The sequence below is a fragment of the Anguilla rostrata genome, chromosome 12 (assembly GCF_018555375.3).
Source record: "Anguilla rostrata isolate EN2019 chromosome 12, ASM1855537v3, whole genome shotgun sequence".
In the NCBI taxonomy this organism is placed as follows: domain Eukaryota; kingdom Metazoa; phylum Chordata; class Actinopteri; order Anguilliformes; family Anguillidae; genus Anguilla; species Anguilla rostrata.
In genome coordinates this window covers 28,112,984-28,131,802 of record NC_057944.1, presented here as the reverse complement: position 1 = coordinate 28,131,802, position 18,819 = coordinate 28,112,984, and the positions used below count along the sequence as shown (strand labels likewise).

At 46.0% G+C, this 18,819-nt stretch overlaps 1 protein-coding gene across 1 annotated transcript in view; it reads right to left on the bottom strand.

Moving 5' to 3' along the window:
- Positions 1 to 17,792, bottom strand: part of timm50 (translocase of inner mitochondrial membrane 50 homolog (S. cerevisiae)) — a 28,996-nt gene extending 11,204 nt beyond the window's left edge. Inside the window, exons 1-6 of the mRNA XM_064301948.1 lie at positions 17,545 to 17,792; positions 16,335 to 16,503; positions 14,510 to 14,541; positions 7,772 to 7,793; positions 1,918 to 1,976; positions 629 to 748 (exon numbers count right to left, since the gene is read on the bottom strand). Of these exons, the coding sequence (XP_064158018.1) occupies positions 629 to 748; positions 1,918 to 1,976; positions 7,772 to 7,793; positions 14,510 to 14,541; positions 16,335 to 16,503; positions 17,545 to 17,757 (615 nt within the window). The 5' untranslated portion in view covers positions 17,758 to 17,792. The remainder of the gene's footprint in view (positions 1 to 628; positions 749 to 1,917; positions 1,977 to 7,771; positions 7,794 to 14,509; positions 14,542 to 16,334; positions 16,504 to 17,544) is intronic.
- Positions 17,793 to 18,819: the final 1,027 nt, after the last annotated feature.

The following is an 18,819-nucleotide window of genomic DNA, read 5'->3' as shown; positions in this document are numbered from 1 at the left end:
GGGATCTGCAGTTTAATTAATGGCTGGTTAATTCACAGCTGTTGTTACTATAGAAGGGGGCGTGCGCTAGCTTCATTCAGCGCGCTTCGCGGCTCGCCCGGATTTCAGCGCTGGGGAGCAGCTGGGCCACCTGCCAACGCCCCCAAGGGGAGCAGTCAATCTCAGCCAGAGCACGCCACGCTTCCACAGGCCCAAACGGATTTCACTTTCACACTGGCTCTAACCTCAGAGATTCCTCCTTCAAAAACAATACACCTCACTGTAGAATACTTTTAACCGCTAACCGTTTATTAAAATGGGTGACATTGGCTGTGTTTAGTCTCAGGCACAAAAATGGTGACAGATCTTTTCCCAAGTCTGTGTGTCCAAGCACATTAGCTAACAACGTATATCCAATTATACAGACACATGTAGAGTTTTCAGCCCTGTGAATTGTCACTGTACTGAATTACCCAACTGAAATATTTTTTTGCACTTTGGTTTCACAAGATATTGGTTAAACTGTATTCTTTTTCAACTTCATGCCCCATCTGGAAAGGCTCCGAGAGGCCATATTCAAAAGTGGGCCAGTGCTGAGGCTCTCCAGGACTAGGTTAGGTGTTGTTGGGATGAGGACAGAAGCACGCACCGACCACTCTGGATGTAACAGGACGTCGGTCAGTTCCAGGACCAGGGTGTAGGGGGGCTGGTAGTAGGGTTCCTTCAGTGAGTCTGGAAGAAGTTTGGGGCTTGTGGGCTCTATGATCATCTGAGGGAGCAACAGAGGAACAAAAAAAGAAAATAAAAATTTGAAAAAAAGACAATGAGAAAGCTTTAGAAGGATGTGACCAGTAGACAGTACTGCCAGTTAACTCATAATCACTAAAGAGTAAGCTTGGGTTACTTTCCCAAGACAATATGGAGATGTACAGACAACACATTTGACTTGAGCAACTTACACAGCTCAATTTTTCCCTTGTTTTTAAACATACAATCCATTGTCACCTCTGGATGTTTCCTGAAGCTCTTTAGATTAAGAACTCAAACGTGTAACAGCAGTGCCCAAGCAGATACCTGAACCTGTGACCTGAGTTACTAGCCCAGTCCCCTAAATGTTAAACTACACCACTAAACATTACAGGTGCATTGTGGGAAAGGCAATGGGCTACTGGAATATTACTGCGCCCCGCCACATGAGGTGAAGTCCACATGTTGGAATGCGAGCGGTGCAGATGGGGACAAACCTACGGGTTTGTTTGCAGTGCTTATGGTCCAAACACCATAAACCCATAATCCCATAAACTGCATCTGCGTGAGCCCGGACATGTGGTGGGGGCGTCGCCAGGCGTGGAGTGAGCAGGCTTGTTTGTGGAGATCAGAGAGCGTGGTGCGATAGAGGGAGGGGATTTGATGAAAAATCACAAAAGGTGGGGGGTGGGCAGGGTGATTGAGGCAGGACGGGGAGTGAGGTGGGGGCGGGGTGATTGAGGCAGGACGGGGAGTGTGGTTGGGAGGGGAGAGGTGGGCAGAGGCGGGGGCTCCTCAGTGAGCAGCAGCTGGTGGAATCTGCATGGGCCGTCCCACTAACCAGCCTGCCTGCACCTGCCCCTCGTCTGGCCAACAAACAAGTGGAAGCCCCAGCAGATTAATAGTTAGATCAAGCTGATAAGGCTAATGGTATTAGAAAGACATACAAGGAGTTTTACACACGCACGCACGCACGCACGCACGCACACACACACAGTTACTTCATGAACTGAATTTAAATTTGTTTCCTGAATTCAACTAAAACAGAAACCAGCCCTAATATTTGTCTCTCTTTTTCTCTCTCTATCTCTTTCTCTGACGCACACACACGAACACCTGCATGATTCTGCTTTTGATAAGCAGCAGAGCAGACAGTGTTCAGTTGCAGACGATGATATGCCATTCACCCACCTGCCTGTAGTCTTGGAAATATTTGAAGGTCCTCTTTAGCTGCTGGATAACTGGAACGTCTACGGGAAAGACGGACAGAGGAAACTGTGTTTACTACGGAACTGGCCATTCAGCACCGATCACACCAGAGTAGTCTCAGCCGACACAGAACCCACAAAAACATGCATTGTTACATACTAAAACAGACCATTTACACAGACTATTAACTTTGATGCATTTCCACTAGATTCATTGGAAGGAACCTTGGTAAAATATCTCAGGCATTGACCCAAGATACATCACGTGTTATCTGACAACACTCATATCTTGTGAGTACTGGAGCCCAGTGCTCTAAGACGGAATGCCACACCCTGACCCCCCCCGCCCCCCCCAGCGTGGTCGCGCGTCTGTCCCAAGCAGCCGCTGGGTTTGGGAGCAGCAGGGCCTGTAGAACGATGTGTGCTGGGTTAAAACCCCAGAGGGACACCCAGCCCCCCTCCTCTCCCAGTTTGATTAGTTTTAATCAGTTTCTTTCAGGAGGCAGGAGGTTTACAGGGAGCGTGTGACTGTGACCGGACTGGTAAACACCATCCCCTTGAGATTTGGAAATTAAGCATCCCTGCCGGCTGCCGCCATTGACGCTCCTGCTGGAGGGTGGGGTGGGTGTTCAGGGGGCTGGTCGGGCCGGGACAGCCTGCGACAGGCTCCGCCGGCGTTTGTCATGGTAATCTGGGACATAGCGCCAAAGGGGGGGGGGGGGGGTGCAGGAGGTGAGAGGGCAGTCGTGGGGCGCATCCACAAGTGACCCGCACACGTGTGGATCTTCCCAGTCAGAAAGCCAGCCGGCGGCGTCGGGGTGGGGCGTTACGCCGCACGAACGGAAGCGCGTGGAAACGAAACGACCCGAAACGGGGGGGGGGGGGGGGGGGGATCATGGGAGGCCTTTTCTGATGCAGAGGCGGTGGCTGTGCCGTCACCCAAAAATATTCCCCGTCTGTCACGCGGCTACACAAAGACTTTTACAGATGGCCCCTCTTATCGGGGCCTTCATCAAACGCAGCACGCCCGCCGCAGCAGCAGCTCCTCAAAACGCCGCATCATAAATCAGCCTGTGTGAGGTCATACCAGCAGAGAGCCAGAGGTATCCGCAACCAGGCGGCAAGCACCGCAACTGAAAGGGGACCAAAGGTAACACACACAAGAGGTAGCCAAAAGATCACCAACACCAAATTAAATGCCCAAAACCACCTAAGCCTGGTCTTTATAGGGTATTGATCTGTGAACAAGCATCCTGTAACAATAAATTAAGAAAATAAGTTGCGCCAAAAAAAAAAGACAAAAAAAAAAAAACATCCCTGCAATAATCAAGCAAGGAGCACATACACAACAAGTGACAAAAGAGAAGGGAAAGGACCTCTCTGGTCTCGGCAAACCCCTCGTCCCTAACCCTATTTGCGGTTGTAATGGAGAGCCATCCCATTGTTGCTCCACAGTGGGGCAGTTAGGGCTCCAGAGAGGTGTACGTTTAAACCGTGTGCGTGCGTGCGTGTGTGTGTGTGTGTGTGTGTGTGTGTGTGTGTGTGTGTGTGTGTGTGTGCATGCGAGGGGGGGCTACCACAGCAGATCGATAGCCAGGCCTCTGGACTCTAACAAAAGTCCCCTTTCACCCTCCACCGGGGTGGCATATGCTCACTGTGTTTGCCAAAGGCCATTATTACTCAATTGCCTTTCTTCTCCTCCATTCTTCGGGGTTCTTGCTTTTTTTGGGCTTGTCAATCCCCTTTTCTTTGGGGTGTGATGAACAGTCGCCCGGCGAGGCCCTCTTGGAGGGGCCCGGAGAAAGACAAAAAAGTCAGCGCGACCCCCCGTCCTTCTGTTCTTAGAGCACCAGGCGGGGCCGGCCGACCGCAGCAGTGTTTGTTTGTTTTGAGCTTTGTCTGGTTGGGCTGCGCTCTTTGTCCACGCAGAGGCATAACTCTTTCAGTGGCACGGCGGTATCAAATGCTCTTCTCAAAAACAGGGGTAAAAACTCACTTACAAGGACATTTGACCATGTCCTTGTAAGTGACTCTCTCTAACAAAAGTGTGTGTTTACCACCTAAAAAGAGTGTAGGAGGGAAAGGAGTTCCTTCAGGCTACTGGAGAGATAACGCCTTCTGGTTACTCCAGGGATTCTAGATCATTTCCTTGATTCAGTTGCGCGGGTGTTGAGCCGACTTTTTTGCACAATGACTTGACAGGAAATACGAAAACGTGTTTTTCAAGGTCACATGAGTTCCCATCAGGGCGCCTGAAGTAACTGAAATTTTCCCAACAACACTCAGTGACGTGGAATTTGTACACAGACATAAGCGTGCCATATGTGTACAATTTCAGAAGTTGCATTCCAAGGTGTCACAGTGTAGCTGAATCCACCACGCTCTCATTGCACGGTTCTGTGAACACTGACAGAGCCGAGGAACACAGCGGCACAGGCAGAGAGTGGCGCTGACGCCCTGGAGCCAGGGGAGGGAGCGCGGGGGCTGCCCGCCTGTCGCCCGCCTGCCGCGTATGCCACCCGCGCCAGGGCCGGCGCCGCGCTCCTCAATCACTCCGGATGCCGTTACTTGGCGTGGGAATGGGGGCTCCGGGTCTCTCCTGTTTGCATGCTGGACCCTTGTTCCCGTTCCCCAAGGGCCGATCCGCAAAATGAGTCCCATTTGTGCCCCCCCCCCCCCCCCTCCCCCGCTCGCCGTCTGTCAGCCGAGGGAGCGTAGCGCGGGAGGGCAGCTTGGAAGCCTGGAAGGAGCCTGCCTGCGCACTCCCGTGGGGGCCGAGGCGTTTTACCCCGGCCCCTAAGGTCATCATTACCCTTCATTATGGAGCGGAATGGTGTTGGCGTATTAGCGTTGGGCAGTGGCTCTCCGGGCCCTGGGGTAATGAATCGGCTAGGAGAGAGATGGGCCAGTGGGGACCGGGGGGGAACGGGTGGAATTAATTATGTGATTATTACATCAGCGTCCGATTGTTCCGCATTTAGACGGCCTGCTCCTCCGGCTCGTTTTAAATCAGCGCTAATAAAACGCCACAGCTGTCTCTCTCTCTCTCTACCCAAAAAGAAAAAAAAAAGATTAACATAGCTTTGTAGCAACACCCCCGCGCTCCACTCCTCCGTTCTGCAGCCATTTCATTATGGAGTCGAGAGAGCGCGTGTTTGCCGAAGCTTCTGGCCAGACAGCCCATACAGCCAGCAGAGAAATGTACAACAATTTAGCTTCTCAGAAATATAAGCAGAAAGGCTGTGGGGTGGCTCATCCTGTTAAGGCACTGTTCTAGCGCACGAACAGGCCACGTGGTCCGACTTCCAATCTGAACCGTGCCAGTGCATTACCCAGGGAAGGGAGGCTTTCTCTCGGCTGTGAGAACATTGCCTCATCCCTCACTAGCAACCCCCACTAGATGATCAGGCACCCACAATCTAATTGTGGACCTGGGTCGCAAGTTAGCTTCGAAACTCTCTGAACAATACAAGGTTGTTCACACAACATATTGAGAAAAGCGCAGCCTAAACAGTCTTATAAAGTAAAGTGAGTTTGTCTTTGTAACACACTATTATGCATATGGTGTAGCATATGGGCTGCTATAAAATGGTAATTATATTATCATTGGTGCTATAAAAATAAAAACTGAAAAAGCAAGTGTTCAGGTGAGACAAATGACTCCTCCATCAAAAAGTAAAAAACAAAATAAATATAAAACTCAAATTTGAAGGACAACTCTTCAATACAACACTAGCTCTCCTTAACTTAACAACTCATATCATAAGACAGAAACATACACCAATACCAACAAGCTTTCAGATATGACATGTGCACGGTGGAATTTCCATCCCCTCCCCGCATGAATTAGGCTCCCACCCCCCCTGCCAATGCCCAGAGGGAATGAGAGCAGAGGTCTTTAGCGCTTGACTCCAGGGCGAGGGCGAGCAGGGGTGGAATGGCTCATGCCGAGCCGGGGCACCTGATGTTACCACGCCGCGAGCGGCACAACCAGACCGCAGGCCGCGAATACCGCCAGACGCCCGACGGCGGACCGGCCCCTCCGTTCGGCTCCCAGGCCCTACCGAGCGGTAAGGGCACTCCAGAAGCATCCATGAGCAGAATTTCACTGTGTTTGCATACGCAAGGAAGAAGGAAAGTGCAGGTTCCTTTGCACCTTAGCAGTTCTGATTTTGTCCTGATCTTGACTACGGAGAACCCAGGATTTGAGTGAAGGGGGGACCCAAAACAGGCAAGCAGAGGAGCACTTTGCAAGAGCTGCTTAAGTATGGACTACTGATCAGTACAAATCAAATCAATTCAAAATGTATCTGTACAGCCCGATTTACAAAGGATTTGTCCCAATGCTGAACAGTACACCCCAGGCTGAACCTCCACAAAGCAAACCAACAGCAAGCGACAGTGGCAAGGAAAACTCCCTGGATGGCCAGACTCAAGAGGTGCTCAGGATACGGGTTCATAGGGACAACACACATCCCCGGGCATGTGTTCTGGAACATGCTACGTTCCTGCCCTGACCAAGTCAGGCCCGCCATTGCAAACACACAGAAGATTTTAAAAAATCATCTGCAGTCATGTGACATCAGATAAACGGATAAAGACCAACATTTGACCTCACAGGACAGTTGGGGTAGCAAAATGGTTTTCCTGACTTTCTCTCAAAAACACGTCAAAGGCCTAGCCAGTCATTTGATTGAATTGGGGGTAGTGAAGCAACCTATAGGCTACAAATAAAAAATCCAGCCATACGCTCATATGGCCAAACCCTTTCATGGCTGCTAACTGCAGATGAACGTGCTGTAGTTTATCCATGTACACACAGCATCTTACCAGCCATGTCACCACACTACAGACATGGTGCCCAGGGGGCACCAGACAGGGCACAGCTCTGCTGAGCAGAGGGGTGGGTGGGCAGCAGCTTGGGCTCTGTCTGTTTTCCGCGGGGACAGTTTTAAGGATGACGGATGATGGAGGGCATGCTGGGGGACTGGGTGGCATTTGGTGGAGGAATAGAGCCCGGTTGGCACCCTCTTGGCTTGGGGGTGAGGGACTGGAGGAGTGGCAGATCACCACAAGCCTATCCATCATGGTACCCCCCTGACAGGGCCACAATTACACCGGCCGGGCAGAAGGCGAGTGTGTGTGTGTGTGTGTGTGTGTGTGTGTGTGTGTATGTGCATGTGCGTGTGTGTGTGTGTGAGGGTTCGTGAGCATGTGTGTGTGTGTGTGTGTGTGTGTGTGTATGTGCGTGTGCGTATGTGTGTGTGTTTGTGTGAGGGTGCGTGTGCGTGTGTATGTGCGTGTGTGTGTGTGTGAGGGTTCGTGAGCATGTGTGTGTGTGTGTGTGAAGTTGTGTGAGCATGTGAATGTGTGTGTCAGGGTGCGTGAGCACGTGTGTGTGTGCGTGTGAGGGTGCGAGAGCATATGTGCGCGTGTGAGCGCACAGCATATTGAGGGCTATAGAAATGGAAATGGGTGCTGGACTGGTCGAATACTGCCAGAGGGCTCTAAGGGCTTCATAAAGGCAGAAGGCCCTGGCCAGCAGCTCGCCTTCTGGGGTGTGGCTGGAGGGATGGGGGGGATGCACACATTTCCAGGAGGGATAAATCATTCCCAAAGCGTGCGGTCGCACACCGCGCACACGCCATCACGCATAAAGACGCGCGCTCCCCAGCTGCCCGCAGGCATGACCGCAACCAGAAAGTAAAACCCCAGCTTCCCCTCCCACAACCTCATATACTGACAGACAATACTGCGGGACAATTTCACTATGTAAAAAAAACAGCAGTTTACATGTTACTATAATTAACAAGGGGGGGAAAAAAAGTATTACTCACCACTGTCAAACTCATCTGGAATCTGTAAGGAGAAATGAGACAGAGTATGAGACAGGGCTCCATGTTTTATGTGCGTACAAACAGAATGAGAATTCCCTGATTAAAGGGCCGTGTTCTCATGTGGCCCGAACGTGTGCGGCTGAGACAATGAGTGACAGAACTGGCGCTCTGCGGTCTGGGCGCTCTTGCGTCATCCCTCGGAATGTGCCCTTCAGGTATGCGCCAGCTTGTCCTAACAACAAGCAGGCGCTCGGTGTCGGGACGTGGGGCACAGAGAGAGAGAGTGCCCAAAAGCACCGACTTTGGCTCAGTGGGGCCTTTCTCTTTGTGTAAGTGTTGTGGTTATGCTTACGGCTGCGTGTGGCGCGTTTGGAGCGAAAGCGTGAGACCGAGGATTTGGAGTGGGACGGAGATAATGGAAACAAAGATGTAATCGTTTATTTTCCTGAAAGGAGCAAACAATCAGAAATAATCCGTTCACAAAGCTGTGTCTTTTCTGGGAGTACCAAATTAAAATCGCTTAATCAAGCATGGCCCGTGTTTCAAACCCACACAAATCTGGTCCAGTTGTGACCACGGCATCAGACCGCAAACCTTTTCCATTAAAAAACCTTTGTGTGCAGGATCCATACAAATGTACTGTATGTAAGCAACTTTGCCTTTGCAAGTATGTGCGTGTGATTTTTTTAACCTTCGTTTTAACAGGGTAGTCCCACTGAGACCAAGGTCTCTTTCAAGGGAGCTAGTAAATACACAGGCTACATACAACAATCATGTGTTTAATGCAATAGGAAATCAGAAAGCACAACAAGAAACATAAACACATAAAAGAAAGAAATAAATGCAATCAATTTAAGTAAATGCAGAATCATTTGTACACAGGTCTTTAATTAAGGAATTGAAAGAACTCCAAGGGACAAGGCAATCTAAACTCATTGTGACTAGGAGTTTATTCCATGTTTGTAGCACCGAGAAATGAGAAGCAGGTTTGTTTGGTAGAGATGCAAGGAATTTCAAGGACTAGACTTGTCTGAATATGAAAGTTATTTAATGTCAACAAGAGAAGGCTATCAGAAAACAGATTGATAGCAGATTCGATGCAGAGCTTTATAACACAATTAATACAGTATAACCGGATTATAATTAAGAGAAGCCAGTGCTGACTTCTGCAAGGACTCACTGGAAGCCAGCCTACCATTTGGTATATGTCACAGAGATGAGTATGTATGTGCGTGTGTATATATGCATGCGTGCATATGCGTGTGTGTATGTGTGTATGTGTGTGCGTGTGTGCATGTTTGCGTGTGTGTGTGTGTGTGCATGTGCATGTGCATGTGTGTGCATGACTGTGTGTGTGTGTGTGTGTGTGCATGTGCGTGCGCGCGCGCATGTGTGCGTGTGTGTGTGTGTGTGTGTGTGTGTGTGTGTGTGTGCGCGCATGTGTGTGTGTGTGTGTGTGTGTGACCCTGCTCTGCCTTGCACTCGCTCCTCCCCCCATGTTTACGCAGTCACACGTCTGCAGTGTGCGCCGCTCCTTCCCACCAATTACCAGCCAAATTAATCTCCGGGCTGATGAATATTCAGCCGCGTCTGCCAGCGAGTCGGAGGCCCACCTGGGGGTCTGCACAGCACAGCTTCCCTCCCAACACCACATGCTGCACAGAGGGGCTACCGTGACAACGGAGGGGAGGAGCCTTGCGTGAGCACCCCCGTGCGTGTGCGGACGTGCCATTTCGATTCTTCACCATCAGGTGCTTCTTAGCCCGCGTGTGCACATGCGTGTGTCCGCACATGTACAAGTAAGCATGTGTGTGCCCCAGAGTGTGACTGTATTCATGACCCTCAAAGTCTGGTGTGTCACTCATATTTTCCCTGTAATTTCTATCAGCTTACAAAGAGGACCTGTTATCTACTCAGCAAGAAACAAACTATGATCAAACATGAAAGCTGATATTTCTTTCTGTGACACTAGTCACAGATGATGCTCTGAGTGACCATGCCAATGTTCCACTAACAGGAAGTGGGAAGGACCAAAAAATGATTATGACCAGAGGTGCTTTTTATGCACCTCCAAAGACTACGCTGCAGAGCCCCCTTGTGGTGAATCAAGGACAAAGCTAAATCTCAAGACCGGACAATTCACAATAAACATTTTAATTCATTACATTACAATTCAATAAAACACAGTAATAGCCTATTCCTTCTGGTCAGATCAAATTTGAGCACTTATTTCTATAGGATTCTGGAGGAAAAGGATGCTAAATGTACGAGAGCTGCAACAGGAATTCCACAATGCGCAAACTGAGTGCTGTGAGTTACAATGCTGACGGCCTATCCAGATTTCACTGGGGGTCAGTGTAAAATGAGGTATCACTGCCCTCTGCTGGTTGGCTGAAGGAGGAAGTCACTGGTTCGAGACCGTAGTTCACTTAGCGTTTGTCTAGCATGATCAATAGCACCATGCACAAAGTTAAACTCATTTTTGCAGCAGATTTCTTGTATGTCTCACCCAGGTTTGCCTTGCTATAACTGGTGCGGCTGCGCCTGGCAAAAGATTTTAATGTTTTCCGGACAAAACAAAATAAATGAATGACTTATTAAAGCTTATTCAAGCAGAATGTTTCTGTTGCACTAACTGATGAGTCTCAAAAAATTTAGACAACATTTAGACCAACATCAGATATTCACTCTCGCTTTTAAATGAACTGCCATCGCAAGTGGAAAGGCAGGAAGGATTTGTCTTCGTTCTGCTCTCTCATTAACTGTGTGTGCTGCCCAAGGAAAATAAACTAACTCCCACACAGCAGGCAAAGCCTTCAAGTCCATGGAAAAAAAGTATTTTTTTAATTAGATGGGCCCTTGAGACTAGTTATATGTGCAAAAGTAAATGAATGGAGATAGGATTCCCTAACCAGACCACAGTGAGCAACCTCAGGCCTCACTATATGCACATGTGTACTGAGTGGGAATCACGCATAATGATAACATTCTCAACCGGAGGCAAGATAAGAAACTATTCCTTAATAGTCAAGACCTATCCAAAATACGTCACAAGCAGGAACAGGGATTCTAGTGCATAAAGAGCGCCTTCACATAACATTCCACGCTGAAGAAAATGCTTCATTGAATAAACCATAAGGACCATAGTGGACCATTTGCAGGACCATAGTGGTCATACTGCACCTCTACTTCTTTGTTCAAGTGTTCTAAGTTTGAACTTTCAGAATTCGGGCCGACAGCCAGGTCAATATTTTTGCTGGACACCCGATGAATCCCACTTTATAACTTAAAGGTCCCAAGCTATTTGCCAACGATTTGAAGGGTTTTGCGTGCAGAGAAGTTCAGGCAAATAGCAACGGTGAAAACCTCTCATGTAATTTACACAGCAGCTGTAAGTATAAATCGCTTGGCATCATGGATGACAAATGAGGGAATTAAGGTTATGAGAAATCTACAGCACCGCTGGCCATAATCTGACATTTTCACTTCATTTTCACATAATCAAATGTTAAACTGTACAAGTAACAGTAAAAATTGATCTTTAAAGGTTATGGCTATTGCCTTGTGCTAGCTACACTTGGATCATTTTGCACACCTGGGGTCACTGCCTTGCTGAAAGATTCATTTTATTTTTAAGGGGTGGTTCTGCTGATTATGTTAATTCCTGCACGAGTTAAACTAACCCACTACTAACCAATCACTCTACTACTGGGAAACTAATTTGAACAATGCTGTTAAATACAGGGATAATTCACCATTGCACTCAAATGCTAAGGCCCAGGTGCGATCATTTACTGTGTGAATGTACCGAAGCGAGCGTGGGACCGGGGTATAAACGGGCGGGGGCTGACTCTGAGAAGGGCATGTGAACACTCATTTAGGCACAGTCCCGCTCAATTCGCACAGGGATGTCGCTGAAGGTGGAGGGGGGGTTGGCTCTGGGAATCTCTGGGGGCGAGCCCTGTTCCCGGGCCCGGTTTATAACCTCACACCAGGCTAAGGCAGGACCGCTCTCGGCCTGGTCCCCCAACTCCCACGCACCCTTACAACACCCCTTCACTTCCATTCTGGAGGTGGCAGGGATGTTCCCACGGCCGCTTTTCAGGTAGTAAAATGATAAAGCTTCACAGACACTCCACCTCCACATGGGGCTCAAAAATCACACTGGAAAAAGAGACAGGAGGCTGACATAGCAGGTAATTGTATGCTTATTGGTCAAGGTTTTGATCACATAAAGCACATACAATCACCTGCTATGTGAGCCTCCTGTCTCTTTTTTCATTGTACTTTTTCAGTACAGAAATGTGCAGTTAGACAGTAAAACTTGCCCATGTGCAGGAATGAAGCAGCTTGCTAGAAGCCAGTCATATTTCTGGCTCCATGTAATATTTTTACAGTCAAAAGGAGCCAAGTGTACTTTATGAACAGGAAGTGTTGCATTAAACATTGCACTCTTATGATCCCCTCAAACTAAACACTCTGATTATAATAATCCAGAGGGATCAGGCTGCAAGCAACTGTAGCAGTATTAAAACATCGCCTACCGATACTTACTGACATGAAACATTGCGCTTAAATAATGTAGAACAAGGTAAGTCTGAAATCTTTTCTTTTATTTAAGGTATTAACATGAAGCCATATTTACACGCAAGGATAGCCTATGCCATATGAAACAGCTCCAAGCAAAATAACATTCAACTAATTTGAATCCGATCTGAAATATGCACTAAAACTTGAATAATATTTTAAAAAACCCAGAAAATATTCATAAAGAATAACACTAAATCATACTATTAAAACATTTTTTTTAAATCTTCACTTTACTTTCTAATTTTAAAAAAGAGAGGAGAGTCTACCCTCCACATGTATTTTTGACTTTATTCAGACAAGGGAAAGTAGGGTTACAGACAGAGATGAGATCACACTGCAGCAGGGGTGGGCAAAGAGGGCCATATCCAATTCTGGATTTCATGCCAGCTTTTGCTATTAATTATTTAGTTAACCCAGTGTTTTGGTCATTGATATTTATACACATTTTTATAAGTTCATAAATGACAGCTGAAGACTGTATGTTCCTGTGTGCCAACATGAAGCATCCTATTGTGGTCTAATCTACAGTTAAACCGGCATAGGTGCATTGAGTTAATTAGCTCAGTTGTCCAGTATAACTGGTGACAATGAAAACCAGCACACAAACTGGCCCTGCAGGAATGGAATTGCCCATCACTGCACTACACGAAGTGCTGTAACGAAATTAAAAGCGCAGGCAGGGAATCGAACAGGCATCTGCACAGGGGCATTTGTACAGTAGATGGTGGGTTTGAGAGGACTGCCGTACAGACTGCTCAAAATGAACCCCCCAGCTGGGCTGCACTTAACCTAGGCTAATTCATGAGCAGCCCTGCAGTTAACCTACAGGCCATGTGTCCTTGATGGCGGGATACATAAGACTAGATAGAAATTAAACTGACTGAACCACCTTTGCATTACTGAAAAACACAAATTTCAGAGCAATATGCCCCTGCTCCCCGTATATTCTACTGTATATTTCTTTGTCTCTATTCTGCTGCTTTTTGACACTGCTGCACCGTGAAAGCATACTGAACTCCAGAAGATGGATGAAAAGTGCCCAAAAAAAGTTTCATTTGACTTTAATTGGACAACTGAAGCCAGTTCCTGAGAGGAAGCTGTAAATATGAGATCAAGGCCTGTGGCTTTCTCTCAGGGCAACACTGAGCCGTTTCCAACAAGGCCATATCCTCCTTTCCACCCAGAGACCCGGCTTGGCACACTCCAACAATACCACAGCGAGAAGGGTCCTCTTTGATGGCTGTGTCTCCTTCCACACCCCAAAGTCTGGGCCGTGGCTACTCTGCATATTCCCTTAACACAATAATGGGAAGTGTGCCCTTTGAAGTTCATGTGTCCCCTTCCACACCTGAGAATACAGACGCTGTCTACTTGGCATATTCCCTTCACACTATAATGGGAAGTGTGTCCTTTGATGTTCATGTGTCCCCTTCCACACCCCAGAATCTGGATCCAGTCTCCTTGGAATATTCTCTTCGCACTATAATGAGAAGTGTGCCCTTTGAAGTTCACGCGTCCCCTTCCACACTCCAAAGTTTAGACCCTGTCTACTTGGCATGTTTCCTTCACACTATAATGGGAAGTGTGCCCTTTGATAAAACAGGTGAGAAGTGTGCCCTTTGATGTTCATGTGTCCCCTTCCACACTCCAGAATCCAGGTCCTGTCTGGCTGACACATGCCTTTGCACAAGGATGAGAAGTGTGCCCTTTGATAAAACAGGTGAGGAGGCACACATCCTCATGCCAACCTATTAATTGCTACTGACACGAGTTCAACTCTATACTCCAACCCAAGGCAACAAAGGGAGCCAAGGCGAGCATACTGGTGCACTATCAAAAGAAGCGTGCCCTTTGATGGATCTCCCACTTCCACTCTCGCAGAACCAGGACCAAGGCTGTAAAGTAGGCGATACTTATGTGTGAAGTGTGCTAGGACAGTACAGGGGCTGGGAACGAGGGAACTTGGCACGCACACAAATCCCTTGAATCCCTTGAATTCGGCGACTGTCTGAAGCCTGCGACTCGATGCAAACCACTGGTAATGTTCTTAACGGAACATTCTAATGTTGAAAGCAATGAAGTTCTAGAACACCGACTTTTTGGGGAAAAAAAAAAAACACAGTCCAAATGGTTTTGAATGGAACATACCTTGTTTCCTTGTTCATCGACTGAATTGCTACCTGCAAATAAGCAGAAAATCTGAATTAAGACACTAGGTGATACAAGACACCACGACCTCCAGGTTCAATGTTTTAATTCAAGGGTCTCTGACAAATAAGACTTATGATCTATTATCATTTCAGGATACATATTTATTTTTGGTGAAACAGTCAAGGTTACTTTTAGGCTACAAGGTTACATAGCGAGGAAAGTTATTTTCAGAATATCTTCTGTCTGAGAAGGTACACACTTCACTCCATTACAGTAGCAATATCAGCACACTGATGTATTGTGCAAGATAGTTAGCAAGAATTATGTAAGTATTAAAGCTAGGTGTTAAGATTTTTTTGGTAAATACTAATACGATCGCATTTCAGGCTGGAAAATAACCCATTAAACCAGAGAAATTGCTGAGTTGTCTTAGACTCTTTACCGCCAAAGAATGTAGCGAGGCTGACAGCGTCGGCATAGCAACGGACGCTGCAATTAAACTTTAAGTATGTCACAATGGGTATAACAACTGTTTTAGAATGTCATTGCGTCACCTGGATCATTTTTGCAGCCCGGATCAAAAGTGGCATGACAGGGCCCTCTTAATTATTTTCAGCAAAACAAAATCACATACACACAGCAATTTGGAGCCAAGGGGAAAAAAAGCTTGTTTTACTGACATGTCTTCACACACTGTCTGGCAATGTCTGACATTCATTAACCTACAGCCTATAGTCTCATGAATGTGGGCAAGAAAGATCAAGGTAAACATGTTTCCATACTGTTAATGTTTAGATTACTTATACTTTTTAATATGTGTATTCAGAACAAAATCTGCAGTGCTTACAAGAATTTATTTTTGAATGTTATATTACTCATAAATCACACAAGAATGCAAATTCATAGCCAGCAGCAATGTGAGTACAATCAGTTTCACTCTCTTGGAGGTTTCAGACAACACAACAGATAAAGAAAAGGCTGAGATATTTTGCTTAAATATCAATCAGACAGTTTTACCCCCACATTAAAATAAACAGAAAACTACTGTCAAAAGTTTAGGCTGCAGCACTAGATTTAAATACACTACTTAACCATTTTGCAAATTGACAAAAAAATTGACGAAAGTCCATTTAGAAGTATGTGCTTCTAGACCAAATGCTTCACATCATCTGTACTTGTCATTTACACAGTAACACAGTGAATTGCAGCATATAGATCGATATAGCCTACTGTCCAGTACATTTTCATTTGCAATGTTCAACCAGGAATACTGTAGCCTAAATAAATCCGAAGGCGGCCACAAATGCTAAACACCATTCGTACATGACCCCTTATTTCTGTCGTGCTCCTTTATATGGCTCCACATTCCACAAGTTATTTGCAACAAATTTTACAGTTACAAATTTGTGGCTTACGACCTACAAGTGGTGCAACATGAAATTGCTGAAATTGCTATGCCTGGGTCGCTATGTTCCATTCAAGCTAGATCGGGAGAGATTGGTAGATTAATTAAGAGTCTGCGTCTTAATATTCGTAATCTAACTGGCAAAACGCTGAGTACCTCAAGCACATGGTTGCCTGTGTTCATTCAGCCTAATAATTAATCCAGTTAAATAGTTATAGGTTTGAGGAGAGCAAAAAACCAGGAACATCTATAGCAGTCTAGGACCAGGGTTGCCTACTCCTGCAATATGAATTGGTAATGCCATTTACAAATAAAGTTTCATTTATCTAGTTCTAATACACATTTGAATAAGCCATTCTCAGATATTATACAGCAGAGAGCACAGGGGTGCGAGAAAGAAAGACAGAGATGACTTACCAAATATGTACACCATCCCGACCGCACTTCCGAGCCCCATGAGCCCAGCAAGCCTCAGCACCACTTTTTTTGCATAGGCTGTGTTCTCCTTCTGTTTTTTATCCTCGGACTGGTCCTGTTGCTTCTTGTCAGGGTCTCCATCTCCCTCACCCTCTGGAGGAGGCTGTCCCTATGACCCACACATGCCCCCTTCAGCTTGAACTCACACCAACACTAACACAATCAGAACAGGGATTCTTTACACTCTCTTCAGGCTGATGCTAACTAGCTGGCAGGCTTCCATGGTTGTAATATAAGTTACAAATGGGAACCATAAGAAACAGCTTGAAGGTCAAACAACTGTCTACATAATGTCAAATATACAATGCTTTCATAAACACTTAGAACAGTTTCATAGGGAATCTGGTATCGGATTTACCCAGAAACGTTGGCAAACATGTCCGTCACATTAATTAATTGGTCATCATCAGGCTGGTCCTTTTACAACGAGCTATGATCATGGAAATGACATGTGGATTCAGCTAAATACATCCAAGTTAAATTAACTTATTGAGAGTCTGTCATCCATAACACAACGCCAAAATGCAATGCTGCCCGCATAGCTATCCAGCCAGATAAAAACACAATGTCTGTCAATCACGAAAAGTAAATAACATTGCGTTTACCTAGCTAATAACCAGTAAGTATAGGTAAAATATCTGTTCGATCGCCCGGTATGACTTTTACGTCGCCAGCCAGTGAGCCATCTAACCACATGTTTTAGGCTTACTCCCTGAAGAGTATCACACATTTTAGTAATCACAGACATGACATTCACTAGAATAACCATCGAGCTAGTTCGACAATAGACGGCTTATGATAACGACTAAAGCATGGCTAAAATGGACAGCCAGCAAAAGGAGTTGTCTGGCTCCATTCATTCAATCTTGTTCATGCAATGCTGTGGCAGGTAACGCTAACGTTGAAACATTGGTTCCAAAACATAACTGACTAGGGTTCGCTAGCATTCCCTGCCCAGTGACTTGGACTGTATTTGTTGACAGCGATGTTTAGCTGGCTAATAATATTCGCTGGCTTTTACGTACACTTATCTTACAAATTGGCCAGTTAACCAGCGCTAGTTAGCAAAAATCTCGGAATGCTAAATGACTATGTCATCTTGAACCACAACCTTTAGTATCAGTACACTGCTATACAACCAGGTGCTCACCTGACTCTTTTGCTGCTGTAGTAGCCTTTCTTGAAGTATCGCTTGAGCTAATCCACCAGTGCCACTACTCTCCCCTCCTGCGGGGCGATCTGCAGAAAGTGTTCGAATCAAGTCCAACACAGCGGGGGTTGAACCACCTCTAATTCCGTTGCCCAACCTAAGGAGGCCCCGGCTCGCCCGGACACACATGGGGTAGATAGACACCGCCGACATCTTGAATAAGAACCACCGGTCGCAGGAACGCGAGTGAAAAGGACAAACGTCACTGATTGGCCACAATCAGTTTTATTGACTTTGATGTCAGGCAATGAAAATCCTGGGATGCATCGAGTAACCAAAAGAGGTGGGACTTAAAATATTTCGTCTAATAGAAATGGACTTACTACTGACCTTCGACAGCAACAAGTCGACATTATTCGTGAGGGCAATGCCCCAAAGACTCAGTTAAAGTTACATCACGATTCAGTCGTCCTTCTAGTGTCGTAAAAGTTTTAATTAGCATCCAAAATAGCCAACTTTCGTTAGACTCTCCAATGTTTCCGTCGAAATTTCCCATGTTGTAGTTTCCAGTGTCTACATCCAGTCAATATGCTTTCAAACAAATTAAATGAATTAATTTATTGACAATATTATATTATATTATATTATATTATATTATATTATATTATATTATATTATATTATATTATATTATATTATATTATATTATATTATATTATGCACGCACACACACACACACACACATATACACGCTGTTTGTGATCGCCATTGTTTTATGTGGACAAAAGGAAAAGAAGACTGGCAGGCCCTATTTAAGAAAATCAATAACTCAGGGGACCATCACATTATAACATGCTGCAGCTACCCTGATGCCATAATATTTGTGCATGTTGAACATCACCTTATTGCATTGGATTGATATAGTCAACTGAACAGCAATTTGTTTTCATCAATTAAGTTTTACAATTTTTATTTATTTACAAAATACAGTCACTGGCCACTTTATTAGGAATGCCTATCTAATACTGGGTAGGACTCCCTTTTGCCCCAGAACTGCCAGAAATATTTGCTGCATGGATTATAAAAGGTGCTGGAAACATTCCTTATGGATTTTGGTCTATGCTGACTCAAGAGAATCACACAGTCCCTGCAGATTTTTTGGCCACACATTCATGCTGTGAACCTCCCGTTCCACCTTATCCCAGAAGTGCTCTATTGAATTCAGATCTGGGGACTGTGCAGGCCATTGGAGTAAAGTTATGTTATGTTCTTGGAA